General features: G+C 40.7%; 3 protein-coding genes and 1 long non-coding RNA gene across 5 annotated transcripts; 3 read left to right on the forward strand and 1 right to left on the reverse strand.

The window, feature by feature from the left end:
- Positions 1-70: 70 nt before the first annotated feature.
- On the forward strand, positions 71-2,573 carry LOC112293533 (GDSL esterase/lipase 7-like). Its single transcript, XM_073539428.2, has 8 exons — positions 71-104; positions 299-419; positions 691-777; positions 973-1,089; positions 1,172-1,444; positions 1,736-1,745; positions 1,839-2,091; positions 2,208-2,573. The coding sequence occupies exons 1-8, from the start codon at positions 71-73 to the stop codon at positions 2,432-2,434; spliced, it is 1,122 nt and encodes a 373-aa protein (XP_073395529.2). The 3' UTR covers positions 2,435-2,573.
- Positions 2,574-10,628: 8,055 nt separating this feature from the next.
- On the forward strand, positions 10,629-17,378 carry LOC112293618 (uncharacterized). The gene is made up of 8 exons (XM_024543265.3): positions 10,629-11,051; positions 12,026-12,628; positions 12,949-13,484; positions 13,657-14,157; positions 14,585-14,757; positions 15,189-15,349; positions 15,566-15,756; positions 16,151-17,378. Exons 1-8 carry the CDS (start codon positions 11,009-11,011, stop codon positions 16,859-16,861), a joined length of 2,919 nt encoding a protein of 972 aa, XP_024399033.2. The 5' UTR covers positions 10,629-11,008; the 3' UTR covers positions 16,862-17,378.
- Positions 17,379-18,945: 1,567 nt separating this feature from the next.
- Positions 18,946-20,483, forward strand: LOC112293122 (putative gamma-glutamylcyclotransferase At3g02910). Of its 2 annotated transcripts, XM_024542234.3 has the most exons (3): positions 18,946-19,634; positions 19,777-20,139; positions 20,272-20,483. In XM_024542234.3, the coding sequence occupies exons 1-2, from the start codon at positions 19,278-19,280 to the stop codon at positions 20,092-20,094; spliced, it is 675 nt and encodes a 224-aa protein (XP_024398002.1). In that variant the 5' UTR covers positions 18,946-19,277; the 3' UTR covers positions 20,095-20,139; positions 20,272-20,483. The 2 variants fall into 2 exon arrangements, with proteins under 2 accessions (XP_024398002.1, XP_024398001.1); XM_024542233.3 differs by having other exon boundaries at positions 19,777-20,483.
- A 3,390-nt stretch (positions 20,484-23,873) lies between these two features.
- LOC112293229 (uncharacterized) lies at positions 23,874-26,921 on the reverse strand. Its single transcript, XR_016507071.1, has 2 exons — positions 24,827-26,921; positions 23,874-24,539 (listed from the first exon to the last, which is right to left on the reverse strand). It is a non-coding gene; the product is annotated as an uncharacterized LOC112293229 (long non-coding RNA).
- Between the last annotated feature and the right edge of the window lie 127 nt (positions 26,922-27,048).

Below are 27,048 nucleotides of genomic sequence, written 5' to 3' on the forward strand. Positions count from 1 at the left end.
GTTAGATCTGTTTCAGACGTTGTAGACAAGCCAAGCGGAATAAGGGATAAAACTTGATTGAGGTTTTTGCATGAGGGAGTTCGGCGCACAAATGCAACGTAAAGGTAATGAGAATTCTACGTAGCTGAGCTTTACTGGGCTCCGGCCGTGGATCGTTGATCTACTGACTATGGATAAACTGCCGATCTATGGTAGCGAGCCTCAGGCTGACACCTTCATTGAGAAAAAAGGCATTCATACGAAACTTGTGAATAGACTTTAGGGATTAATTGAGTGGTGTTTTAATCTCCTCATTCAGGTTATTTATCGAAGAGGACTCTGAAGTCTGGAGTACACTTAATGCTTGACTATGCAGTCTCACACATGCTGGGTGTCTTGCTCGTTCTGCCGTGGCTTCCACGTTTGTATTCTGGTGAATTGTAAACATTAGCTCTTAAAATAAACTCCGACTAAAAAACCTGTAATTCCGTGTATGTTTCCCAGCGTACATCGTCAACGATTTCTACAGCGGCAGATGTCTACCACATGTTGAGATGGACTTCATGTTTCACAAAAAAAACTGGTGAATTGTAGTAATAGGCTTTCACTTCACAGTGAAACTGAAGCAGTATTCAATTGAGGTGCACTTCAAGGCATGTATGGTCCCAGTAGATTGCGGTGCTTGAAGCTGGATTTGGCATGTGGACACAGAAATCGCATGTCTCAAGCTGATAAGCTGCTCACAGCGGAGATTCATAAGCTGAACTACTTAAGGGCCTGCATGGCTCTACGAGTTGAGTATTAAGTGGTTTGTATGTCGAATTCTTCAAAAAAACATGCAGATGCGATAGATTCAAGACCGCCCAACATGAGGAATGTGATCAGCAGACATTTAGGACATTGAGTTGTCTGGTTGAGTATTCTGCTTAGGGTAGCGGGAGGATTCTCTTATCCCACTTTGGCGATCACCAGAAAAGAGCCCCTGGTTCTGTAACTCTTCATCTTCGAATACTCCGTTTCTGATCCTTGCAACAACAATCACCTCATCTCCCTTGCCAAATCTAACTACCCGCCTTACGGCCGTGAGATCGACACGCACATTGCCACTGGGTGATTTACAAACGGACGAACTGCTATGGATTATTTGGGCAAGTTGTCGATCATCACGTTCTGAACTCAACTAGGGGTGCAGCTTGCGATTATCTTCTAAGACTTGGGACATACACAGTATTTTATGGTTTGATGCAGCGGCGGAATTGGGATTGCCTCTCATACCACCTTCCATGGATTCGGAAACCAAAGGATTAAAACTACTACAAGGAGTGAACTACGCCTCTGCTGGCTCAGGCATTCTAAATTCCACAGGCCTGTTCTTTGTAAGTCACCTGTGCAAGGAAACTAAAACTAGGATGCCATACGATTTGCAATACCCACATACTTCCTGGAGATTATATGAAGGACTTACGTAGCACTAGGATTTATCACTCGCAGTTCATGCATTGATAGACATGTGAGGCTGTGACGGGGAGCTCATCCCATTGTGGAAACAATTGGAATATTTCCGGGATCAAACGCAACCAGAAGTCTATAAAATGCTCGGTAGGAAAGCTGGCAAAGACTACTTTCGGAAATCTCTCTTCTGCATTACTTCTGGAAGTAACGATGTTGTCAATGGTTACTACTTCCTTATCCCCACTACCCCACACGGTTTATCAACCCAATAGCTTATACAGCTTCTTGTGTGGACCGTGTCCAGTCAATTACAGGTACAAATGGAATCCTTGCCAGTATTCCCTGGCATGTTTTGTTGTCGTCTCAGAAACCATGAGTTTGATGTTTCGCGTATCCGTGTGAGCTAGGTTTTGTATGAATTTGGCGCCCGCAAGGTAGTGGTCACCGGATTGTCACCGCTGGGGTGTTGTCCCTCGCAAATTGCCAAGTACAACTTGACTGGGGAATGCATTGGGTTTCTTAATGACGTTAGCAAGCAATACAACGCCGCTCTCATGACTATGCTCCTTGAGAAAAGAGAAAAGCTCAAGGATTTCCACCTTGTCTACAGAAATTTGTATGATATTCTCACGGAACCCATTGCCAGTCCAGCCATGTATGGTGAGTTGTTCTATCTCGTTCTACAGAAGAAGAAAAACATATCAGAGAATTGGTTGAAAACTCTCGTTCATGGCCAGGCGTTGTGTGATGACTCACCTGAATTCGTTGTGCATCAGGTTTCAACTTCTCAAACACTGCCTGCTGCGGAGTTGGTAGGCTTAACGGCAAGTTTATCTGCACGGCATTTTTCCTTCCCTGCGACGATCCGCCGCTTCATATCTTTTTCGACTACTACCACCCCACCGATACAATGAACTATCTCAACTTCCGAAAGGTTTATTTCGAAGGACCACCTTACAATATTCCATGCAGTGCGCAATCCTTAGTGCATGTACCGATTTAGGCTTCCAGATTTTACAGCCGCTACCACGAGTAAGACCGCAAGAGCTTCTTACCAACTCATAGTCAGTGTTTATACCAATGCGTAGTGGCATGGCAAAAATACAGTAGAAACTGGCAACAATAAGTCAGGGATAATTAAAATAGTGATATAGCAGTGTGGGACTATACAAGTTGTGATAAAGAACCGTTCCAGCCACTAACGACACACAGAGCTCCCAATTCTCGGAATATAAAAACTGCTGTAAATAACAGCTTTTTGTACATGTACAGTTAATAATAGGTATGGTTCACGACTAAGATGTACAAACTTCAGATGAGATTCTTGTCGATGCACATGGACCATTGTCCTCCGATGCCTTTATCTCCACACAACACTCATTTACGAACGAACCTGCTCTCAGGTCACTAAAAATCACATGTCCACCATACATCAAATAAATACAAGCGAACAGAGACTTAGAAACCATCTGGGAAAACCCTTGTTCAAGCAAATAGAACCTATATGCTTTTGAAATTACGAGGAGTAAAGAGCGAGCAATTGAAGAGTTTATTGCCTATCTCTGAATCGTTAAAATGCGGGTTGTGAAGAAATTACTGCCTTCAATCACCAATTGGCTTTGACAATCAGTGCCACAAAAACCCACGCAGCACCCACCATGAGGCCGCTGATAACGCTGCTAAACCTTCAAAGTAGTTTTGCGTCGTTGGTCAGGATTGCCACCCCAAACTGAAGTTCTGCTCAAATTGCTAATGGTACTTCTTCTGTTCCCACAAGATTTTGTTGCGGTTCGGAAAGTTCGGTTTAAGAAATTTGGGTATCTGCTATATCGTATGTCTAATAGCCTAGTCGAGAAATAACCGGCACAGTATAAGTGCTACGGAAGACATGCACCTTGTTCCGTAGTGCATGTTATGCTCGACCGTGAACTGCATCGTAAGTAAAGCATCGGGCAGTAGATTGAAGCCACTATTAGGTGTTATAATCGCGCCTGGCTGTTTTCTTTATTTAGATTGGGATAGAGGGTCAGATTTTCGAAAACCAGGGAGGTCAAAGAGTTTGCAGCTTGCACATTCTTTTGTAATGCAGAGAAACCGTGATGACACATGAGCTTCTGACTTATGTAAAAACAGGGTTGGAATGCTGCCATGCTGGAAACGAATCCTACCATTTTCGCATCATGACTTATACAACGAGCCCGGCGCTGCACCACCAAGTGCATAAATGGTCACCCCTGCTGAAGCGAACATAGAAAGTGTCTGCGATGTGACACCAAAAATTGTTGAACCGAGTTACAATCGTAATAACAGACCTAAATGCGTGAAAATCCCGAATGTATCTTCACGCAATTAGTGACAAATCAAATGCAGAGAATACACAAATTAACACAATCCAATCCTCTCCTACTTGCTCAATGCCGAGGTATTTAAAGACATCCACTCGAGGCATGGTACCTACCAATGCTCCCGCCCACGGGCCTGTCGCAAATATTTCAAGCTGCCAACTGTTCGTGAGATACATCAATTTACTTCCACATCGCAAATAACCGATCCGGTTGCTACAATTACCGAGATCGTGATCGTGTCTCCACCCGTCAAAGCTGGCAATACAGCTCGCAACCACAACTTTTGCAAATCGCAGGAATCAAGCGGTTTGAGAACCTACCTGGGTCAGGGCTCTGACCACAGCAACAGGAAGGAAGGTATGGTGCATCACGACTATGATAGCAGGCCAGGTAAAGCGCCAGGTGTGCTCTACAACGGAGGAGGAAAACTAGCTACCACAGAAGGCAGACCCACACATGCAAATCATACACTCAGCACTTCATAAGAGTCGATAGTCAGGATGACAAAAGTACCAGGCCAACACAGCTGACCACAGCAACAGGAGGTAAAGATTTGTGCAGCTTGGCTACCACCACGAGTGATGCAAAGGGCCAGACTCGCTCCATAAAGCACGATGCGACAAATGTAGGATACTTTAACCAACTATGCACAGAGACCAACCTTATCCTGCAGACAACATGAATACCTGGACAGACAGCATGTCAAAATCAGGCTATGTCAAATAAGATACTTTAATTCCTCAATACTGTTGACTTGATCATTGATTCCCTGGCAAATTCCACACAAAGGACCACTGTTGTCATCCTGTAACATGTCCTCCAGAGACATGAGGAACGTTCCTAAATTTTCAAACAAGTAAAGGGGACAGAAAAAGCTTCGTTAATACAGGGCTTCGTTAATTCAGGGCAAGGTGACGAACTCTGGAAAATTTGCAGTATTGCAACTGGTTGCTCCGGAGTTGCTCCGCTAAGTCACTTGTGCCTGGATATCACACCCTTCGCCAATTTTTCACCCTTCGAACAATTGTCTTTCCCTGACATTGTCGTCCTCCCCCCCCCCCCCCCCCCCCCCCCGAATCCCTGTGAAACTCATCCTAAGATTTGCTTTCCAGAAGTTAATCGAAAACATGAGTCTCTGTAGAAATCACCAAACAACTCCACCGATTTCCTCACTGCAGACACGATCTTGTGACAGACCTTCTGTCGTCCCATGGAATTCCCTCAACAAAAAAAAAGTCTTCGTCAGAATCCTGCAAAAAATCAAGACCCTTATGCAAGGACTCCTGAAGCAAGCACAATTACCAACGATACCGCATGCATCAATCAGCAATTGTGATACTAGGTTGCGATCCCCCCACTTCTCAATAAAAAATAAAAAATAAAAAAGTCCAAAGTAACGGCTCAAAAACGCTGATCCACATCAGACCTCTTCCCTCACGAATTTTATCAATCTCCCTGCCCCGCTACGCAACCAACATCTGCTCAACACTGCAGGTTCATGCAAATGCCGTCGCTCAAGCCATAAATCTGTCGTCTACAACCTTCACACACGGCAAATACAATGTCGGGGTCAATCGGAGACGAGCAACGAGAGAGAGAGAGAGCGAGAGAGTGCGTGCGCTGATCGATGTGCGTTAGGCAAAACGTGAGGGACGGAGCGACCTCGGCGTCGCACGCATGTACGAACGCACGCACGGTTGGATGGGGGGCCGGGTTGACATGTCAGCGCGGGTCCCATCCACGGACACCTGGACCTTTGCCTTTTTCCTTATCTTTCGCTTTTCTCGACTTTTTCCTTTCTCTTTCTTACGTGTTCTTGCTTTCGTATGGTCTTTCTTCTCTCTCACTGAAATAGTGAACAATTTGTAAGATCAGGATCGCAAAGCAGTGAAGGTTTACTTTATTTAGTTATCCAAAACAGGTTAAACAAAAGTAACAACATTGTTTGATTTTCCTTTCCATTCAGCCGTGCTTTTAACTCCACAAAGTACTAAAATTAATTTTAAATGAAAGTGATAAGATACATATATATATTTATTACACATATACACATATATATTAAAGATATATATATATATATATATATATATTTAATGTCTTCTTATTCCTAGTCTTAATTTTTTAATGGAATTATTTTATAAATAGATTACCAATAATCATGAACTTTGATGTAATCCAAGTTAATAATAAGTATCAATTATGAAAATTTCTTATGTTTTTGAATAAGCTTTATTTTGAAAATTTTATATTGCATAAAAAAATATCAATTTCAGTTTTGATGAAACTCAAAATTTTGTGAAATGAATTCATGGCATGCATGTATTACTATGTTACAATCATTGATAGAGGAAAACACTATTGCTTTGAAATATCATAGGTTTGTTGAAAACAAAACTGATTGTACTTTTATTGCATCAAAACTACTGTTGAAAAACAAAACTAATTGTACTTTTATTGAGTCAAAATTACTGTTTTGGAAACAAAATTTCTCAAGAAAAACAAGTATCATGATTTTAATTTTAAAACCAAATAATAAGTTCTCAAGATACTTATCCACTGTCAATATAAAAATCTAAAATTTGTGAATTGTTTCTGGCTGAAGAATCTTACATTCTTTGTCCAATTAAGCAACCACATTCTGTTGGAAATACATGTTGAAGTAGATAAGTACCATATATAAAACAATTCCTCTTTAATTTAGATAGTTCTTTTATCTTATTCATAAAACTAGTATTTAGAATATATATATATATATATATATATATTTCAATAAGATACATTTTAAACTAATAATAATAGTTTTTGAAATTTCAATAACATTATAATATTATCTTATAAGCTTTATATTTTTATACACATATACAAGAGAATGTTTATGTTGGCATATGTGTTTATAATGTTCATGTTGTCTATTTCATTGTGTCTCTAAATTTGCACAATTCTCTTCTACCTTGTTACACTTTAACAATATAAGTTTTACAATTTTTTGTTGTGCTATCTTCTATCTAAGGATGGAGGGAGGAATACTGGCCACTTTGGAATTGTTTCACTCCAAAATAATAAAATAAAATCTACTTATTATGTACCTTCTACTGGATGAGTTATTTGATACATTCAAAGATATGAAGAAAAGCTTAGATAGATTTATGCACTCCCACGATTATTAGAACAATTAAGGCACAAGAGAGCTCTAAGCATATGCATGTACACCACCATTATTAAGTATTGCAACCTCATTTGAATACATTTTGAATTTGTAATGATCTAATGGTTAAGTGGTTTGAATATAAGTTGAAACTAAAATACTATTCTAGCATGCTAATATAATATAATTTGTACTTATGTGATTATAGAAGCTTAGGTAAAATAATATGATTTTTATTTAAGTGCATATAAAGTAATCTTGTTGTGCTTATGCAAGCTACCTTGTTTCTCTCATCTTGATACTACATTACTTGATATTTATAACCATTAATAAAAATATCTTAGAATAGATATAAATATCATAGATGATCACATTTGCAACACCCTCCACATCCATGCCTCTAATTATTACATCTGATGCCACAAATACAAGTACTTTGTTATCCATAAGATCTGCAAGGGCTTTCATTTATTGTGCAAAAAGAATGTGTATAATGCTTGATAAATATAGTTTACAACATCTAGTAATATAGTATGTTAGCAATTGCATTATCCATTTTTTTGCTTCACTTTCTTTAACTTGCTATTAGTATAATATTTCAAAAAAAAATGAATAAAAACATAAAAACTTATAAGAAGTACCAACACCTCAATAGAAAATTTGGATGTCTTGATAAGATCAGTTTTATTTAGCTTAATTTACAAGCAAATTGTAGTACCCACCAAAATAATTTTAGAGAGATAAAATACTTATACAAGTACATGTGGCATATTTAACATGGTCAATTTAATATTTTCCAATTAATAAAACCAATTAGATATTTTTTACAAAAAAAATAATTAAATATAGAAAGCACTTAAAAATAATAAAAATAAAGCTCTTTAAATTCACAAATCTGGTTCTTATAGGTGTATTTTTTACATGGTGAAGGGTTGTTTTCCTTAAAGAACCATACAAACCACACATCATAAGTCAATAATTTATTCTATCTCCACAACTATATGTACTCACCATATCATCTATTTGGTTAATCTTAACAAATCTTTCCATTGGCAGTATCTTATGCATCATTATCCCACACATCCATGCAAAAGTTGATGCATCATTGTCTTATATAAGAGAGGTGCACACTTACTCCATTAGTTAGCACAATCCTCTCTATTTGGGCACCTTGCTGAATTCCATCCTTAACCTTGTCAATTGTGCTAGTATCAAGATATGTGTCACCTACCATGGTAATGCACAAGGCAAAGGTTCTACTACCGCTTAGCCATTAAAGTTTATAAAGATTGTGAGTATAGAAGAGAAGAGAATTCAAGACTCCACAAAGGTATGCTTTTGAATAAGCTCACATTGTAACATGACATACAACGGGAATAACAAGTAGAGTCTTAGAGAGAATCTTAAAATCTTGTGCCTTCCATCAATCATCTCATTTTTATTCAAAGATATTACAAATGTTTTTTTTTTTTTTTTTTTTTTTTTTTTCTCTTCTTTTTAACCAAAATTAAGATTTAGAGAGAAGAACGCAAGAAAAATAGGAAGAAAATTATGGATCTATATTCCTTGCCATTCTTCTTTTATCTTTTTATCCAACTAAACCCTAAAACTTACAATCACATTGAATTGACTAAGTTGTAGACATTGTAGATATTGATTGAATTGTAAATATGGAGGTGAAATTATTTTAATTGGATAATGAAAATCATTGTGAAATTGCTTTGATTGAGTTGTAAAAATCAATGTTTGCTTTAATGCTTTAGCATTGTGCAAATGCATGTAAAATTATAGATGCAATTTTGGTTCACTATTGGGTTGATGGAATATACAACTTGACTTAAGACAAGTTCAAGAGCTTATTTCTTTCTTGATGTGCTTATATTGAATGTTGTTGGTGAATTTGGGATTTTTTTTTTTCTTCTTGTGAAACTTCGGGTGCAGCTTGTAATTGTGTTGTTGTTTTGTTGTTGGATTAGAACTTATACTATTATTCTTCTTCTACTCTCTATACTTGGTCTTGTAAGTATAAGTTTTAAATATAGAGTTTGTATTTAAATTGAGAATTGCAATCTACATATCCTATAATTTGCAAAGTTGATATTATGCTTCTAATTTTGATTTGTGATCTATGTCAAAGTTATTAGAATTTATAAATTGATAGATTTGGTTAATTATGGTTGGAGGTTGCAACCATAATTAACCAAATATGAAATGACCATAATCATATAATATATTTTTGGTCATATGATATAATATATCATATGAAATGACCATAATCATATAATATATTTTTGGTCATATGATATAATATATCATATGAAATGACCATAATCATATAATATATTTTTGGTCATTTCATATGTCAAAATTATCCACTAAAGAAGAATTGCACATAGTTTGAAAAAATAGATAGTCCTCTATCTTGTCTCAAGAAGAAGTCTATTTATCTTAAACCTAGTTGCAAAGCTAGTCACAACTCTAGTAAAATATCTAAAGATAAGTGCCTATGATTATTCCAATCAATCTTCTTATGATGTTTATAATGACAAATTAAACCTTCACAATCTATTTTTCAATTTTTGATTTGTATATGTATTAGAATAATCTAATAATGATCTATTTTTTTTTATTGATTTTGATGATGGATGGATTGATTTCTCTTGTATTACAGAGAAAGTATAAAAAAACTAAAATCACTTCTTCTTATAGTATTATTAATAGTTTTGTTGTATTTCTTATCATTTAATGCATATATTGATTAAGCCTTCAATGACATCAAGTTACAAAAAAAAAAAAAAAAAAAAAAAAAACAACAAATATATATTCACTTTTATATTCTTAAAATTAAAAAACAAAATTCTCACAAAAATTCAAAACCTAACAATTTAAAGGATATTGCACAAATAAAAATTAGGTATAAAAGGCAGAAATGACATTAAATTTCAATGATCTAGGTTTTCATTTTTTTAAAAAAAGGTTCAAACATAAACATGCTCAACTCATTGAATAAAAAACATGAGAAACCTCAAATGGATATTATTTAATATTTATTTAATATTTATTTAAAGTTGTTGACAAAACGGATTCTACCAATAGCACCAGAACATGCAACTTGGCATTGCCCAACATAAACGGAAACCCACTTCTGTATAGGTAAGGAGGCAGACAACACAAACACGAAGTAAGAAGAAGGAGACCAGAAACTCTCCATCAAGTCCGGAATGCAACCCATAACGCTAAACCCCCTCTTCCCAGACCCTCCTGCTCTCATAAAGCTCCAATACTCACACTCACTCAGGAGAGGAAAGAACCCTCTCTCTCCCTCCCTCCCTCCCTCCCATGTCCACGAATGAATTAGTGGTAAGAAACCATAAAAGCCACACCCCCTCCTCTCTCCCTCCCTCCTTCAGAGCAGCGACAAAGAAGCAGAAACACTCTCCAGCAACAAGAGAGAGAGAGAGAGAGCAGAATAAAGCAAGCAAGGAAGGAAGGAACAAGAAAGAGGGAAAGAGGACAGAGGAGGAGGAGAGGGTGAAGGGCGAAGAAAGAAAGGGAGAAGTGAAGGGAGGAGGGGGAGTGTGTAGCCAGCCAGCCAGGCCCTTACTGCCCTGCCCTGCCCTGCCCTCCTTCGACGACGTCGTCAGGGAGGGGAGGGTACCCAATACGAAACAGAATCCTAAGCAGCAGCGGTGCAGTGCAGTGCAGCATCGACCCCTCTCTCCCTTCCCCCTTCCTTCCTTTGCCCCCCTCCCCCTCCCTACCCTCGTTCCTTCACCCCCCCCCCCCCCACTTCCCTACCCTTTCCCCTTCCATCGTCCCCCCCCCCCTCCCAATCATTTTTTTCTCCTCATCTTCGTTATTATTATTTTTATTTTTCTGCTGGCTATGGCGAGTCTTATGCCGTTCCTTGTTTACACTCATCGCCGAGGAGTAGCAATAGCAAGAGGAGGAGAAGAAAGAGTATCAGGAGGAGCAGCAGCAGGTGGAGCGGGACAGGGAGGGAGTTGGGGCGTCTCGGTGGTGGCGTGTGCGGGTGCCGCGATGGCCAGGGTTTGAGTTGCAGAGACGGCTGGCGTTTTTACTGCTCATGGCCGCGCGGCGTCAGCCAGCTGCTGCGGCTTCTCCCGCTGGTGGGTTTCGCCTCTATCGCACGATTGCTACTCTTGGCGTTCTGGGTTTTTTGGGGTTTGTGGTGATTGAATTCGGGAGGGAGAGGGCCGTGGGAGGGATTCGAATTGCGTGAGGAATAGGAGCGGTGAATTGGAACAGAAATACCTAGACCGAGGGGAGGGTTTGTGAGAGACGTGGGAGAGTGTGGTCGAATGCGTTTGAGAATCACGGCCTGTGGTGGAATAAAAGCTCGTGTAAGCTGCCCTCATTGTACGAAACCTGGAAGCTGAAGCCGCGTATGGCACCGGGAAGGTCGGGTGTGTGGAAGGAGAAGCTTGGGATGTGTTAGCATTTTTAGGGGATGCGGTGGTATGAATCATAGGAACACAGCGCGTGCGGTTTAGGTGCCTCTGATGGCTAGAATTGAAATACTCAGAGGAATGAAGGCTCGAATCATAAACTGTTAGATAAATTCCTCGACTTAGGATAGCCAACGTCGGGGATATGTCTTCCATCATCTGTTCAATTAGGATCAAAAGCTTCACTCTTGGCTTTATGGCAATTCGCCGAGCACAGGCAGGGGAAGTAGAAGCAAGTGTAGGAATATTTTGGGTTTGATGGTGCATTGACTGTTAGAATTCAAAGGATCAGAAGCTTTGGCGGTGATCGGTGCAGTCTCTGCTGCTTATGCAGCCGTTAAATATTTGGTGCATTATCAAGTGGAATGCCGTTAGATGGTGGAATGTGTCCAGAGGTGCAGCAGTTTTGGAGGTGGCAGTCGTTGAGTATACAGGGCAGATTTTACAGGAAGCCGGCATGCCGCAGCTAGTTCAAGAAGTTGATTTTGAGTCCAAAAAGGGTTACAGCTTTTCATAGGAATCAGAAAGGTCACCAAGTGGCCGCAAGTTCGATCCTTACCTGTGAGGTTCCAGGGAAATCCTCTCGAGTCTTTCAATGTCGACGAGCTGTGTTGAATCTGGCAATGCACATGTAGGATTGAAGATCAACGTAAAAGCAGGGGTGGGAGCTTCGAATTTAAGTAAGGAAGGTCACCCGCAAGAGAGTGGGGAGGACGTCTCGGCTGAACCAGGGGACGGCCCAACAACGAACGCAGGAATGCTGAAGCGAAAACGGTTAACCCCCCCGGCGTCTCCTACTGCCAGTAAGAGGCCTCCAAGGGGTGATTCGCCGAATCCTGCGGTTGCGAACGGGGAGCTGGTGGAGACAGTAACTAAGAAAATTGCATCAAATTTTACTGATCTCAACGTTGCCAAGCACGACGTTGGGAAACCTGATGTAGTAGTTGGATCTGAAGTAGGGACAGAACCGGCGGAATTAGGGGCAGTTAGAGTAAGTGATGAGGGAAATAAGGCTATACCAAGTGCACAGGGCGAGTTCCCATTGAGCTCTGCAGCAACAGACCACCAACATGGTGTGTCAAGTGCAGCGCAGGACACAGACACGGATGCCGTGCAGGTCCGTGATCAGTCGCAACCGGAGGTCAGTGGGTTGCAGGTGTCATCATCTTTGGCTGCATCGAATCCCACGGCTTCAGTGAATGAAGAACCTAAGTATCATACGATTCCTACCCATGCTGGTGAGTGGGGGAGTCTTCACCGAGCTCTTTTTGTTTCGTCATGTTTCAGTCCCTACTAAGCTAGTGTGTACTGTAAAGGCGTTGCACCTACATTACCAACGTATTGTTTTGTAATGGCTTTTCGAGTCCTTATGGCTGCTTTGTAGATCCAGAAATCTCGAGACTACAGGTTGAGAACATGCATGATAGATCCCTCTGAACCCTCAGAATTCTTGAGTTGGTGATAACTATGTCCTTGTGTCCTGTTAAGTATGACTTCATGAATGGTGAACAGTTTTGTAAGCATCTGAGTGAGAAAAGCTGCTTCTGTGTTCTTTCAGGCTGGTTTTCATGGACTGACATACACACGCTGGAGAAGAGAGGTTTGCCGGAGTTTTTTAATGGTAAAGTCCCTGGAAAAACACCAGAGATGTACATGAAATACAGGAATACAATAATGAAGAAATATCGTGAGCATTTTGGGAAGGTCATAACCGTTGCTGATGTGCAAGAGCATCTCGATGATGTGGATGAAAAATCTGTACATCGAGTTATGGAATTTCTGGACCATTGGGGACTTATTAACTATCAAGCTCCTGCTGAGTTTCTGCCTCCCTGGAAGCACCCTGGTCCTATTCTGAAGTCTGATGCAGCTCTCATGCTGCGGGCTTTGCCACGGAAAGGTTCAAGTTTGTATCATTGTGATACATCTTGTACTCCTGTTATTGAACAGAATTTAGTAAAATCAAAACCAGTTAAGACAACAGAGTCAGTCATTGCAGACATGCTTGCATTAGAGGGAGGAGCTGAAGTGGAGTATCATTGCAATTTTTGTAGTGCGGATTGCAGTAAGCAACGTTATCACTGTCAGAAGCAGGTAAAACCCTCTATCCATCTGGCATAAGTTCTTTGCAGGGATTCTGTAGTGTTCATCCCGATTTAGAAAACCTAAATTGGTTTAGTTTTATTTGTTTTGGGTCTTTTACGCATGCCCTCGCTGACTTCGTTCTACTAAGAGTGCCTATTCTTGTACTACTGGGTTTTGGCAGGCCGATTTTGATTTATGTCCTGAGTGCTATAATGAAGGGCAATTTGGGCCCGACATGGTGCCGACCGATTTTATGAAAATGGATGTTACTGAAGCATACAATGCGAATGGGGGAGGGTGGTCGGATCAAGAGACCCTCCTGCTGCTGGAGGCTTTAGAACTATATGGAGATAACTGGAACGAAATAGCTGAGCATGTTGCAACTAAGTCAAAGTCACAATGTATCTTGCATTTTATTCGGCTTCCTGTTGAGGACCCCTTTTCGGAAGACTCAGATGGTTTTGTATTAACTAATAATGTCCCTGTTACGTCTTCCGTTACCCAAACGGATAGCGCACCCCAGCCTGAATCAAAAGAAGAGGGAACAGCAGAGGAAGAACCTGAAGATGGTACTCCTAATAAGGAAAGCACGGATGTTGCAGTTGAATGTTTGGATGAAGATTTAGTGATGCCAACAAACCTTGCCGCATTTGCTGAAGCTGGCAATCCAGTCATGGCCCAGGTAGCTTGATAACCAAAGGTTCACCGCTGCAATGAATGTTCTTCTGGGTACATTTATAGAGCATAAAGTAATTGTCTAATCATGTATTTGGAGTATCTGTTCGATATTCTATGATGGGTTGTCTTCTTTTTCTTTTTCTTTCCTTGTCATCCCAATGCTGTTTTATTCTACAAAATCTACTCTAGCTATATTCTCCCTCTCTAGATTTCGTCTTCTGTCTGGCAGTTTTAGGGTGCTTGTAGAGTTTACGTTTAAGTGCCAGCCAGCAGCATGGCTGAGACCAGGTTTTACATCGCTGAGAGTCTCTGAAACCCTACTATATAATCCCACTCTGGAGGATCGATTCTGAGCTGGTCTCCTTTTCCTGCATAGGAAAGATCGTGAGAGTAGTTGCTTCAATTTTCTTAACTCGATTTGTTGTGTGCAGATGGCGTTCCTTGGAACTATGACTGGATCAAAACTGGCTGGAGAGGCTGCAAAAGCTGCATTAGCAGCGCTAACAATGAAAGATCCTGGGGTTTATCTTGCAGCAGGGACTGCTATGATATTAGAAGACCCAGTTGACATCGTTAAACCAAGTGAATCGGAGAATCCCGACAGGTGTGTCCTTTGCTTCTCATGGTCATATTTCGTATCTAGTACTGAATATCTCGTAGTAAGTTGTATTTGCATGATCACTCGATGATGTCTATGGAGATATTTGATTTTAACTTAATTTAAATTTAGTTAGCAATTAGATTTTTGGGATAAGGTCTGAAATGTACGAGATGTTGGTCTCTTTTTTTCAAGCATTTTTACTGCTCATGCGTATTGGTGCTCGACGACAGTTGCCTATTTAAAGTGCTTATTAGCTACGTACTAACGTAGCTAGACTATGACGTTATGGTTAGCGATATATTTGGAATGTATCTCAAGTGCAATGTCGCATTTAACTTGATAATAATTTTTACTATGCCTCAATCCGTTTTATGTTCTTCGAAATCAGATGACAGAAGTTAATCTCTTATCATTGAAATGTTTGGATCATGTAGATCAGTTCAGGCAGATGAGAGTATGCAAAGTGGAGATGAGACTACGTCAGCAGGCGATGCAGGCCCAAGCTCATCTAGTGGGGTCAAAATGCCTCCGAACAATACCACTGCCACTGCCCTTAACAATGATGATGCCCTCACGCAATTAGAACCAAATATAGGTTCCAAAATCAACGACATCTTTTCGGTTTGCGTAAATCAATGTGGTGTTGCTTTTTTTACTTCGTGTGTCAAAATGTCTTTTGTTCCTGGTGTAACGATGGCGAAGTATATGATTGTCATATTGTAAATTAGGTGAACTAAGTCTGCATTGTCTTGTTTTAATTTGGAAGTTGTGTTTGTCCACCTGAAAAAGAGATACTGAACGGCTCCTGCAGGTAAGGAGCTTGTTCATAAAGGCGGTATGACAGAGAAAAAATTGGACATCATGGAGGAGAGTAAGGTTGCAGGATGTGTGAAGCGGGCCGCAGCGAGTGCCATGGCGGCTGCAGCTGTCAAAGCTAAGCTCCTGGCCGACCAGGAAGAGCGTGAGATGCACCGATTGATGGCAGTGGTCATTGAACACCAGGTATTCTGCGAAACTTCTTTTGTGCAAGTGCATCGATAAAAAGGAAAAAGTCTCCTTTCCTCGCACTTTCGACCGATTTGACCTTTTGATCTATTTTGCCAACTTTCGACAAATCTTGAACATTGCAACCTGTAGTGCAAGATTTGTCCAAGTTGACAAAGTAATTAAAACTACTGTTAAACGTCTTTTCGTGGTTCCTTTAAACGACTCTGGTTGTATAGCTGCATGGCACATTCCATCGGCTAGTTAGTTCAAAAAATTATTACTAATAGTTAAAACAGTTCATGAATTATCTTGTGCTCTGGTATTCTCTATTTCTCAACAGCCCTCTGTCACTGGGAAACTTTTTCTTTGATCTAATCTTCTGTCTATTTGTGTGCTTGTTTTCCAACAGTTGAAAAAGCTGGAGCTCAAGTTGAAACTTCTTAACGACTTAGATAGCGAATTAACAAAGCAATGCGAGTCAGTTGAACGTGACCGATTAAATTTTTTTGCGAATCAGGCCCGAATAGCAGCCTCCCATATGGGTACAAGTTCTAATTCTAATCCCCCCACGTCTCCCGCTAGGCAACAACAGCCTGCTGGGCAACATCACCAACCTGTTGGGTCACATCACCAGGTTGGCGGGCAATATCATCAGCCTGCTGGGCCTCATCAATTTCAACATCAACATCAACATCCTGCTGCCATGGTCCAAGGGCCTGTCTCCTTTCAAGGGCAGATGGTTTATGGGCCTGGTTTTCAAGGTATGGCCCATCCTCCTGGTATATCTTCCAATCAACAAATGCAGCCCAACAATGCAGCTGCTTTCATGCAGTCGCAATTATATCAAGGACTTGCAAATTCAGTGCATGCGGGAGCTGCTATCGCCATGCAACAAAACCATTTCGGAAGACAAATGATGATCGGAGGAAACACACCACCTCATTTGCTTCAGGGACGTCATGTAGGACCTCAAGAGGTAAACCCTCCCCCTCAAGTCGTTGGGAGGCCTTTGATACAATCTGATGATGCCCCTGGTCAAGGGTTACGTGGGCCTATGCCAGGCATGCCAGGATTATCAAGACCTGTGCCAGGCGGTGCATTAGGCGGTATGCCACAGTAGATTCAAAGTCGTGTTTACAAAGATCTGTTGTATGTAGAGTAGAAATGGATTAATGCTCACGCTTCTGAAGGTGAATTTAGGTTTTCTCATACAAGAGTTGTAACTTTGCTGGGATATCATTATCTTGAGACTTTGTAGAATGGCACGAAAACATACATAGTTGACAGGATTTCAAGACGATGTCTGATTTATCTGTCATCTCTGGCTGCACATGTGGTCATTGCTTCAAGCTAGTGCAAGGAGGTGCATTGCATTCGCCCATGTAAACAAGCCCTCTCATATCCAGAAGTTCGGACGTTTAGAACGTGCATAACCTTCTGATGAGGCGCATTAAATGAAGAGAAAAGAACTGGTGTAGGAAGTGGCCTGTGCTGTACCCTAAATAAGTGTTTTTAGATTTTAGAGGATGCCAAAGCTGGCAACCTATTGTAATTAGCACAGCCATGTATGGGTGTGGTGGAAAAGAGCTTCAGATGCATGGTTTATGCGCTTCGGTAGAAACTCAATTAGTCAATTAATCCTGGGGCATTCTATTAACTGTTGCAGCAGTTTCTGTTCTGCTACCCTAATGTGCTCCAAAAAGTATAGGATTTAGGATTTTCAGCACGAGCAACAACTGAATGTATGTCGTACCCACTAATTTCTGACACTTGGATGGGCGCTCATTCACCGATTTTCTCATTGATCCAAAATTTGTTGCGGGATCTGCCCAAGTCTGGGAAACATGAAGAATGAAGCAAATATATTTAGGCTTGGATTTAGTAGTCTACTTGAAATCGAGAGGGCAGCTCTCATTTCTTCTCTAGGGACTTCTCAAGGGCCTTGCCCCATGAGTCTTATTTTCAATATGAACAGTTCTTATTGCTTCTCCCTGACCCACGGTTTGAAATCTCGTATGAAAGGATTAATTTCCCTACTTTTATTTATTATTTATTATTTATTTATTTTTACTTTGGGAAAATAACCCAAATGAATTGGGTCCAGAATTTGTCCACATTAAACCAAAAAATTAAATGTTATTAGCAGTGTAGATATGAACAAATATGTATATTTATTTTATTTCAATCTTTTGATATTTTGAGTGATCCTAGAAATATCAGGTACTAAATCCTAATTATTTAGTTTTGCAAAAATGCCATGTTTGAACCCTCCAAATGATTATATTTCATGATAAAACTAGTGTTAAGCATTTTACTGCTAAAATTTCAATTTAATTATCTTTGATCAAACACAATTTAAATTATTGATAATAATAATAATAATAATAATAGATCAGTTGTGATCCATTACAAATGAGAATAAGCAATGAAATGGACAAAAAAATGGACAAAAAATAATTATACTGGATGGATGTTCAATCTAATATGCTAAATATATATATATATATATATATATATATATATTTAAGATATTGCAACATCAATCCCAACTTACACCATTAAAAAAAAAAAAAAAAAAAAAAAAAAAAACACTTTGTTCGTAGTAATTGTTATACAACAAATCATTGCCATATTTATCTTCATTATTGTGTCTTTTATATTAATTTCAAATTTGCGACAGTAAATTTATATGTGACTTTAAAAAAAAGATAACTTTGAACATAACATCAATTTTGTGTTGCAAAATTCAAAAATAATTCATGTATGTGTAAACAATAAACAAGTAAAATTTTCCATAAAGAAAGTCAGGTTCTAAATTAAGGATAAACACAAAAGAGACAAACTTAAAACAGAAATGAGACCACCAATCATTCAAAAACAAAAGCGTATTTTGTACTTTTTCCAACTCAAGCACTAACTAGGGTTCCTAAAAAAAAAACAAAGAGTTTTGATAATGGAAAACAAACTGAAACCATTCTAAAACAAAATAAAAAAAACTAGCTAAAAACCCGTAAGAGCTATTCATAACCACAAGGATGTAAACAATATGGATATAATACACATAGAGAAGGAAAGGAAAAAATATTAAAAAAAGGAGGAAATGAATATATCTGAATTACCGTTTGTGGAGTGAAACAGCGTCACATCCCACACCGACACCGAAAAGTCCACTCCCTCATCGCATCGAAAACGATGGCCACGCATATCAAAAGTGGCCTCCGCAGCTCGCGACGCAGCGACACCGCGTGTGGATCACGGCCTCGGAGGAGCGCGCAACAGCAACAATCCCAGGCTCTGCCATCGATCGGACCTCTTCACATCGGCGCCGTCTCGCGTTACTCCTCCCCGCGTGTCCCCTCTCACTCGGATTCTTCCCACTCACTCCTTCGTCTCCGGCGCTTAGCTGTGCTTGCTTTGCTCACTACCGATCTCGATTCGTTGTTGTTGTGGTTCTCCCTGTTGTAGGACCTCTTTCAGGATTTCAGTGTAGTTTGTGAGCTGGTTAGTGGATTTTGGGTCTGTTTGTGTGGTGGGTTATGGCTGTGCGAGTGATGTCTAGCGCGGTGCCCGACATGACCGCGCCTTCCATGTCCACGCCGTCGTCAAGGATGCCATCATCCTCAAGTGTTGAAATTGGTGGTCGCACTGGTGGTGTGATGATGCCGATGCGCCTGGCCAACCCGCCTTGTACCCTGGCGTTTGTTTACGGGACCCTGAAGCAGGGGTTTTCGAACCACTGGTTGATTAAGGAAGTGGTCGAGGAGGGTCATGCTCATTTCATCGGCGTAGCGAGGACGAAGACCAGGTATCCGCTTGTTTGCGGGCCATTTCAAGTGCCGTTCCTTCTCCACATGCCAAATTCTGGTCTTCAAGTGAAGGGCGAGCTCTACGCGGTAAGCGCCACTGGTCTCTCTCTCTCTCTCTCTCTCTCACTCTCGCGACGAGTTTCCGGTTTCCGATGTCTCGCATTTCGCTACTGGCTGTGGTGTCCCCACACGTTCTCACACATCAACGGTGTGGGTTCAATTCTTTTAGGTTGATCAATCTGCTTTGGAATTACTAGACGAGCTGGAGGGTACAACCAAAGGGCACTACGTGCGCCGACCCCTGGTTTTGACGGGCCTGCAGTCTCTGCAAGTCGACCATGCACCAACTGAGGTATTTGCCGAGGCTTACTTCGCCGACCCTACATTGCAGCGCGGATTGTCTAGCGCGCCTCACATCAAGGCCTATACGAAGAGAGAAACGGAGAACTACGTGTACAGGAAGGACCGGCCTAAGAATCGGACGTTTCTGGAGCATGTCAACAATTGGATCGATTCCCAGGGACCTCTTTCTTACATCCAGAAGTGAATGGGGTTTTGCTAGTGAGGCTCCGTCTAGATCCTCCCCATGTAGGTAAATAGCAAACGTTGAAACTGATGTGGAATACCTGCAACACGTCGCCAGACATCCAACTGTATATTCTCGATGCGGGGAATTCACTGTATCAAATTAACAACACTTGAACTTCTTGTGGTCTGATTCTAGGACAGCAGATTCATGGTACACAACACTGAAATACAACCGAAGATGCGGCGACCTTCAACTAAGTGGGACCCGTCGATCTAAGGTTCCAACTGCACAGACTAGACCGAGTTCTAGGGTTTTCAGAGCTTGTTTGAAAGCTTTTAAACCTCGACATTCTTTGTCGTTGGATGTGTACTAATGCGTATTATTGTATTATGGGTTTTTTCTCCTTCTCTCAGAGCAAGATCAGTGGCTTATTTAGTCATTGCTTCTTTTTTTTTTCTTTTCCTTTTTTTTAAACTTACAAGTGCAAGATAACAATGTTTTTGCATGATTGCAGCTTGGTTTGAATCGTTGTGGCAATATTTGCTTTCAGAGAATTGGAGGTTTTAATGTAATGAAGTAGTGGATTCGTTGCAAATGTTTTGTTTTAATTAACATGATTTGAATTGGAATTCAAACTCTAGCTTCTTTCACTGTTAGTATCATTGTTGTATTTTGTCTGCTGAATTGTTTTATGTCTGCATAGTTGTTGCACAACAGAATGTGTATGAAGTTACGTTTTGAGCTGGAATTGTAAGAACTTGGGTTATAAAAGAGCCATATTATATTAGTGTGAATGTAAAGATTTGAAAATACTGTGTTGTATTATAGTGAATTTTTGGCAGTTACTGTCATTTGATCCATTAACTAAATCATATTTTGAAACGGATTGAAGTATATGAGATTTCTCGTATGTTCTTTTCAAAGCAAAAATTCAAGAACGTACGAGAAAAGAAACATACGAGAAAAGTTTATAATGAAACAGAAGGAAAAAGAAAATCAAGATGGTAATGTCAATATACTCAATCACTTTGATAGAAGCAATTTGAGAGTAAATTAGGCATGCCTGCTTCGTTAAGAAAGCCCATTAGCTAATGAAGCAAGATTCTCCAACCAAAAGAAATAACAGCATTTTCAGAGGATCGGTTGACGCTAGTCACATAGATGGACATATAGCTCTTTCTTTTCTCTCAACCCATTCCAGCACATAACAGCATAATGGTCTAATAATGGTCTGATAGGAGTTCTAATCTTTGTGTTCAACAGACGCTTCAGATACTTAGTCCCAAAGGAGATGATATCCTAAACACATGGGCCATTCAGCAATGTATGAAAAGATCAAAAAATTCGAAGCATATAAAAACCAGTACACGATTTCCAATTCAGGGCTGGGAGTCAGCTGGTAGGTGACATGAGTGCAAGCTAATATCCAGTCAAGTTGAATATTGTCAGAGTAACTAAAATTGGTATTCCTAGTAGCGATATTCTAAATTAAGAATCCTTTCTTTTAATCTTGACACAAGCATTTGGTCTGCGTCCTCAGCACTCTAGACAGTTGTTCAATGGGTCAACATAACATCATAAAACCTAAGCAATGAGGAAGAAAACACAATAGTTCCACATGACAAGAATGTATTCATGTGTAATTCATGAGAAAGAGAGACTAATTGCAATTCTACATAGTAAGAGAGAAAGGGAGAGAGAGAGCGAAAGAGAGACTAATAGTAGACAAACCAGTACCCAGAATTTACATTCAGAAACACAAGTTTCTAAACTAAACCCAGTGTGAGTCAAAACCGCTGGTCGCAGTCTCCCGCGCCGACACTGAAGCACCGCCATTCTCTTCGTCCGGAGGAAGAGGAGCAATGGAACTTAAGTCATCCGGCACTCGCCATGGACAATCCGGAGGCCATGTTTTCATTACAGGCCATGTTTCCAGCAACTCAACCCCTTAGATCAGATTCTCGCTGATCTCATACAGTGCCAAGCGTTGCGATTCTTGGTCTGGCGCATCAATAAGCTCCGGAGAACTGTCCATCGCATGCACTGATTCACTCGTGGCCTTTTTGGGAACCCGTCACTCTCAACTTGAACGGCGAGAATGGCGAAAAGTCGAGTTTCCATTCTCGGAATCGATACTGCGGATGCTTCGGGCTTTTGTTGTTGTGGTCCAGAAACCTCACATGGGTAGACGATTTGCATCGGGGGCATACCTTTACCTGGACCATAAACTCCATGGTTTGCAAGGCTGGGATCTTGAGGTATCCTTTCCGGTGGAGCGGTCTCATGGGGAAGGGGTTGAACAAACTGGAACCTCTGACCCCGTTTCTGCAAGTGCGGCATTCGTACCGCGGTTGTTTCTTGTTGTTCAGGTACTTGAATTTCACATCCGTGCTTCCACATCGTTGACATGCCTTGGAACGGTTGGCGAACTCCTCCGGTTCTTGTGCTTCTCTGTTCCGAGGACGAGCTTCGGTGGGACGTCTAGAAGTCGAGGGGGACTCCATGTTGATCCTACGATCTGCACAATGGTTTGCGACTAAGGTTGGTGAGTATGTGTGTTAACGATGCTGTTGTGAATGATAAAGTTCAATCCTACCACGAGACGGTGCCCTCTCTCTGTCAGAGATTATCAGGTGATTATCATTGCAAAACTCTCGGAGGTTTAGGTAATCTTTCAAAGTCTATAAAGATCCATCTTGTATTTTGTTTTCTATGTGTCTCTTTTTGAGCCATACAAGATAATAAATATATTAAGAAGAAGACAAAAGCCATCTCCTTCTATAGAAATTGATAGTAATCCAAAATATAAGGTCAAAGAAATTTTAGACTGAAAGCTGCGCCAAAATAAGTTAGATTATTTTTTTCATTGATATGGATATTATATTAGTGAATATACATGGAAGCCAATCAAAAATCATGCAAATGTAGCTAAGAAGGTTGATACTTTTAATTGACAACATCTATCAAAGATTTGTCTTGAATTAGTAAATTCAACTTAAGAGCTATCATTTACTAAGTTAATAGATGAGACATTACAATTGTCACAACCTTCGAGACAACATAATAGAAATGAAGACCTTTAAGAATATAATCATTTTTTAATAAATGGTAAAATATCATGTATTTGGTATCACAACTTTGGAAAATTCTTAATATTTGGTAATATTATTGGAAGTAGAAACCACTCTTCTTAATGTTCCAAATGTTTTATTTGAAGGAGATACAAAAGCCTCAATAATGATCAAATATCAAGATGATCTTTCCACCTTTAACAAGTTAGACACATGTCTTCTAAGTTGGACATATATTGAAAATCCTATAGAACGTTGCTATGTATTTCCAAATTAAATAGTATATAGAGGCAAGAATGAAACCTTCTTCACTTTTATCAACACTTTTCTTATTTTTAGTCTTATTTTAAGAAACTTTATTTTATTTATTTATTTATTTATTTTTAATCTTTGGCAATACACATTCTAGCCTAATATTATATCATCTTTGAAAGATTATCTAATCTTTTTATGTCAGGCAAAAATATATGGATCTTTTGGTTTTTTAAGATTTAAACTTTTATCACCACCATTGCATGCTGTCAACTATAATATATATTTACTTGTGTCTTTGCCTAATCTTGATTCTTTAATATATCTAAGCCATATTGAGGTGCTACTTTCACTATCACCCAAACTACTCTTTCAAAATTCAATGCCTTGTCAACCAATTCAAGACCACCTTCTACTTTGTTATTAATCTCACTTCCATCCATTACCTCAACTTTGATCCTACTAATGAATCCCACAACCACCACAATGGTGCTTAATATGCATCCAAAACAACCTTCTTACAAGACCTCAAGGATTCTTGACCTTTACTCTTTTCTTAAAATTATATAATATCTCAACCACCATTCCCAGCACACTCACCCAGTTAACTATGTTGTGTCCAATCACAACATCAGAAATTCATCGAAGATTCCTTCCTTTTTGCAACATCCTCAATAAACCAGCACCACACTTAGGCTCGTAGCAATAAAGGGATCCTTCCAGCTCAAGCCCCGGAGGAAAACAATGATTCCTCCTCCCTTCTACCTTGAGGTAAACCACCTCAAAATCTAAACAGGCTTTGTTTACTGAGTTGCTCTCCATTCCACTCAAGCCATTAACATACCAACAGGCCCTTTGCTCTTCGGAAGTAAAGTAGTGGCAATTGAGGAGGAGCTCAACTTCCCTGTTGCAAATGGAACATGGAGCTTCACTAAGCTCCCTTTCTGCCGCCAACCCATCACTTGTCGATGGTTATTCAAATTAAAATTGAAACCGAATGGCACCATTGGCTGATTCAAAGCTCGATTGGTCGCCTGCGGATTCAGCCAAGTCCCCAGTTTGGACTACAACAAAACATTTTTGCCGGTGGTTCGTATCCAATCAGTCCAAATGATTCTTGCACTTGCTGCTCAATAGAATCTGCATATTCACCAAATAAATGTAAAAACGGCGTTTCTTAATGGCCATCTCAACAAAAAAATATACATGAATTCACCCGAAGGCATCTCATCTCCGAAGCTCAGCATGGTCTACCGCCTCCATAAAACAATATATGGGCTGAAGCAATCGCCCCGAAAATAGTGTAAAGTAATCAACAGTTTTCTTGCCATCCTCGCCTTCAAAATTCCATGGCTTATACGAACATGTACTACCTCCGAGAAGGAGCCTCTTTCGCTATTATTACGCTTTACATGGATGACACTTACATTGCAAGTAATAGAGTCTCGCTGCTGGATTCCGTCAAAAGAAAACTCCATGACCGCTTTCTCCTTTTCGACCTCGGCCCTGCTCACTACTTGCTAAGCTTATAGATTACTCGAGATATCAACCAAGGCTAGATCAGAATCAACCAAACCTTGTATGTGGAGCAGAAGTTACATGAGTTTGGATTTCACGACTCGCGACCGATGTCCACCTCCATTGCGCTAGAAACCAAGCTTTCCACGCGGGACTGTCCATTGACAACCAAAGCTTGTGCTTCCTGCTCCACTTTTTCGTATGCCAATGGGGTGGGTTCTTGGAATTGGGCTTGTGTGTACACACGGCCTGACCTCACATTCACCTAAAGCCTTCTCGCGCAGTATGTGCATAATCCTAGGGCTGCTTACATTCAGGCATGTAAGCATGCCTCTCGGTACCTCCGCGGTACGCTAGGGTACTATATCAAATACCACCGCGACATCAAATCCAACCTTCGTCCCTTGTTTGGCTATAATGATGCGGATTGAGTTGGCAAACTCGATCAGCGCCGCTCCACATCCGGTTATTGATTTGTTTTTGCTTATGGAACAATAAGCTGGAGTTTGATTCGACAGAAAACCACAACACTGTCCAGTACGCCACTCCACATCCGGTTATTGTTTTGTTTTTGCTTATGGAACAATAAGCTGGAGTTTGATTCGACAGAAAACCACAACACTGTCCAGTACGCCACTCCACATCCGGTTATTGTTTTGTTTTTGCTTATGGAACAATAAGCTAGAGTTTGATTCGACAGAAAACCACAATACTATCCAGTACGGAAGCAGAGTACATAGCTATGGCCACGATTGCCTCCGAAGTGGTTTGGCTGCGGCAATTTCTTCACACTCTGCGACATGACCTCACGGCACCCACTCAAATCTTCTATGATAACTAGTCCGCGCTCGACTTGGTTGACACGACAAAATTCCATAACCGCACTAAGCATATCACGGTGTAGTATCATTTTTAGCGCAAACTCATTCTCTTCAAAAGCTCCAAATTCTTTACTGCCCTACACAAGACATGCGCGCAAATCTGCTTACAAAACCTCTGTTCGGTCCAAAATTCCCCGCACATCTGCCGCTCTTTGGTGTTTTTGAAGGAGGAACCGTACCGTCCTCACATATTCGCCAAGGGGGTGTATTGGAAACCTGACGGAAGTAGTAACGAATATGCTCTAAAGTATTATTCCGTCTTTAACAAAACAGACACAACTCTACGAGGAGTCATGACCGTTTGGGGCATGCAAAACAGGTGCAAGTCATGGTGAGGCCCAAACCACTAACCCATCCAAATGCCGTTAAACTTACACTACCACAAAGCCTAATTGATAACACTGGCATTTACGTTCTGAGCTATCCATACCCCGCAACACTCCTCTTCCTCCGAAAGAAGAAGTTACTAAAAACAGGCACAAAGGGTAGGATTTGGGTCGTCTCAGACGCAGGATGCCATTATTTTCTTCCTAGAAGCTCAGAAGGCAGCAACTACATGAAATGCAACAAGTGCAGAACCGAGCGTGCAAGAATTTCAAAAGAGTGGGAGGGGATACAATAAATAAATCAAACCACGATACGATGAAATTCAACACACCCTAATCATCAGCGCCATACAATTCCAAATTCACGTTGTTACGGCCAAATCGCAAACGCGAATAGACTACGAAGAGGCAATATTATTGCAGAAAATTACCACACCCAAGTGAAGAAAAAAGGGATCTTTCACCAAGAAATTCCAAAAAATATTGCAGTGGAAGAGGGCCCAATTGCAGCGGAAGAAGTGCAAGAAACCCAGAAATACAAAAAAAGAAAAAGAAAATAAAAAATGAAACCCTAAAATCCCAGATTCTCATCAACCTTGCTAATGTCCGCGAAGAAGCGCCTCTAATTGGCCTCTTCCGCAGGGCCAGAGATCTGCTCCTTGGGGACGAGCTTCAGCAGCGACAGCCCTTGCTTGGGTTGCACCATGCTTGCCGATCCTTGCTCTCTCGCGATCGGGTTAAGCTAATCCTCACACTGGCTGGCTGGCTGGCTGGCTGGCTGACTGACTGACTGGCTCACGCACCACGAATTGCCTCTGCGAATCAGTCCACACACACACACCACGACGATGCCCTGCGAGTGCCCCCCCCCCCCCTCCTTCGGCCGACACCTCCCATTCCATCCCCGTGCTGGCCTTAGTGTGA

The sequence above is a fragment of the Physcomitrium patens genome, chromosome 16 (assembly GCF_059467195.1).
Source record: "Physcomitrium patens ecotype Gransden chromosome 16, ASM5946719v1, whole genome shotgun sequence".
Lineage (NCBI taxonomy): Eukaryota > Viridiplantae > Streptophyta > Bryopsida > Funariales > Funariaceae > Physcomitrium > Physcomitrium patens.

Bases quoted from the DNA above. Each gene is read 5' to 3' on its own strand.
- LOC112293533 (XM_073539428.2), top strand. From the start codon at position 71: ATGAGGGAGTTCGGCGCACAAATGCAACGTAAAG. The intron at 105-298 runs GTAATGAGAATT...CTCCTCATTCAG, and splicing joins CGCACAAATGCAACGTAAAG to GTTATTTATCGAAGAGGACT. The intron at 420-690 runs GTAAACATTAGC...ATGTGGACACAG, and splicing joins CGTTTGTATTCTGGTGAATT to AAATCGCATGTCTCAAGCTG.
- LOC112293618 (XM_024543265.3), top strand. From the start codon at position 11,009: ATGGCCGCGCGGCGTCAGCCAGCTGCTGCGGCTTCTCCCGCTG. The intron at 13,485-13,656 runs GTAAAACCCTCT...GGGTTTTGGCAG, and splicing joins GTTATCACTGTCAGAAGCAG to GCCGATTTTGATTTATGTCC. The intron at 14,758-15,188 runs GTGTGTCCTTTG...TGGATCATGTAG, and splicing joins GAATCGGAGAATCCCGACAG to ATCAGTTCAGGCAGATGAGA.
- LOC112293122 (XM_024542233.3), top strand. From the start codon at position 19,278: ATGGCTGTGCGAGTGATGTCTAGCGCGGTGCCCGACATGACCGCGCCT. The intron at 19,635-19,776 runs GTAAGCGCCACT...CAATTCTTTTAG, and splicing joins TGAAGGGCGAGCTCTACGCG to GTTGATCAATCTGCTTTGGA.